The following is a 1,856-nucleotide window of genomic DNA, read 5'->3' as shown; positions in this document are numbered from 1 at the left end:
ATGTATATAAATAAATACTTTTTTCTCTCTTTTATGAATGCATTTTCAATTCAAATCATCACAAATTGTTTAAATATTTACTGTATAAAATAAAATATTTACATTACTGTCCCTCGTTTTGGGACAAAAGAATGCCTGCTGAAAATTCAGCTTTGTCATCACATTAATAAATGATACTTTAAAATATATTAAAATAAAAAAATACTTCATATCACTGTTTTTACAGTATAATTTTCTTTTTATATTAATGTATCCTTGGTGAGCATAAGAGACTTGCAAAAACAAATTAAATGACTTCAAAAAAATTTAAATCAAACTACTTTCACTGTATGGAAAATAGTGTTGAACGTTGTTCATACTGGATGACGAATATGAACATTCCTCAGAACATCTCATTTTGTGAAGAAAGCAAGTCATACAGGTTTGGAACAACATAAGGATGAATTTCTTTTAATTTATTTTCATATAGATTTTTGCTTTGAATCAATGTTCGCAATGCTGTAAATGGGAAAGATACTTCTGCATTCACTATTGTGCTCTATTCCAGAAAAAAGACACACCTGGAATCTCTCGTCAGTTTCTCCTTCTCCCATTTGTTTCAAAAGATCTCCACTGGCCTGGCCGATGCTGCTCGCCGCGCTCAACACCGTCTGTCTGGGCTGTGGGGTGATATTGGCACATAAGAAATGACCCTTGTACTGCCACCGCAATGTCTCAGAACTCAAAACACGGCTAATCACATCCTGTCTATCAGCTCTGCACCCCACTACAATTACTCTGTCTAGCGCAAGCCAAACAAGTAAACAGATTGGGACTGCAAACCAGGAAGGAAAAACACGGCTTAACGAGTTCATTATGAAATCCGCCTGTAAACAGCAGTGCGTTATTGGCGGATTAGATGTGAAGTGGTCGAGGGGTTTGCGTGCTTGCATTCGTCACCTCTCCAGAAGCTGGTTCCACGGCTCTGAGCAGGTCAGAAACGGCCCCTGTGAGGGTCCGGGCTGCCCCCATTAGATTCTGCCCGCTGCCCACCTCGTCCTCCATCAGAGCCGCCAGGAGCTTCACCCCTTTGGACATCTCGGTCAGGTTGGAGGAGATGGTGGTGATGGCGCAGCCCACGGAGGTGTAATCCGTGTCTGTAGGGTCACCTGGAAGGATTGGAGAAAGAAATGGACAAGGAGTGAGAGATTTAAAGTTATAGTTCACTTCAAAACAGAAACACACTGCCAGTAATTATTCACACATTCTGGAAATAAAGGTGGTGGAAATTATATTTTTTGTTATATTTCTGGATTAAAAAGGCACTCTTCTGTATTGCTAAGGATAATTACATATCTATTATTTATGTCTCTTAAATACACACAATTAAATCATAATTTCACAATTCCTGCATAACACGACAAGTGCTGTTATTGTTAACTGAAACTAAAACTATTAAAAATAATTTTCAGGAATTGAAATAAAACTGAAATAAAATAACATTACTATTAGATGAAAATGTTAATCTACAACAAAAATGAGTAATGATGCCTCGACAACTAACTGAAATAAATAAGCTAAAATATAATAAACTAAAAACTAAAAAAATCTAAGATATATAGAAATAAAAAATAAAAAATGAAAAAGCTAAAATTAAAGAAAAAAAATTCACAAACTTAAAATTTAAATGAAAACTGAGAATATAAAAATAAAATTAATTCAAAATTTTAATTAAAACTGTATTAGTATATTAATAATACTAAAATAACACATACAGCTTGGAAATTATGCACAATAAAAATAGATAAAATTTACTTGACTTTTCCTAAACCATTTTTTTTTAAAAAACAAACAAAACAACATCACGTCTCATTTCA

The 1,856-nt window shown here is 34.1% G+C and overlaps 1 protein-coding gene across 1 annotated transcript in view; it reads right to left on the bottom strand.

Moving 5' to 3' along the window:
* The window catches only part of LOC107703225 (talin-2-like), a 175,722-nt gene that overhangs the window by 64,573 nt on the left and 109,293 nt on the right, over window positions 1-1,856 (bottom strand). Inside the window, exons 16-17 of the mRNA XM_016505777.1 lie at window positions 940-1,148; window positions 561-659 (exon numbers count right to left, since the gene is read on the bottom strand). Of these exons, the coding sequence (XP_016361263.1) occupies window positions 561-659; window positions 940-1,148 (308 nt within the window). The remainder of the gene's footprint in view (window positions 1-560; window positions 660-939; window positions 1,149-1,856) is intronic.

This window comes from Sinocyclocheilus anshuiensis, unplaced genomic scaffold, assembly GCF_001515605.1.
Source record: "Sinocyclocheilus anshuiensis isolate Anshui unplaced genomic scaffold, SAMN03320099.WGS_v1.1 scaffold1597, whole genome shotgun sequence".
Classification (NCBI taxonomy): domain Eukaryota; kingdom Metazoa; phylum Chordata; class Actinopteri; order Cypriniformes; family Cyprinidae; genus Sinocyclocheilus; species Sinocyclocheilus anshuiensis.
This window is presented reverse-complemented; position numbering and strand designations above follow the sequence as displayed.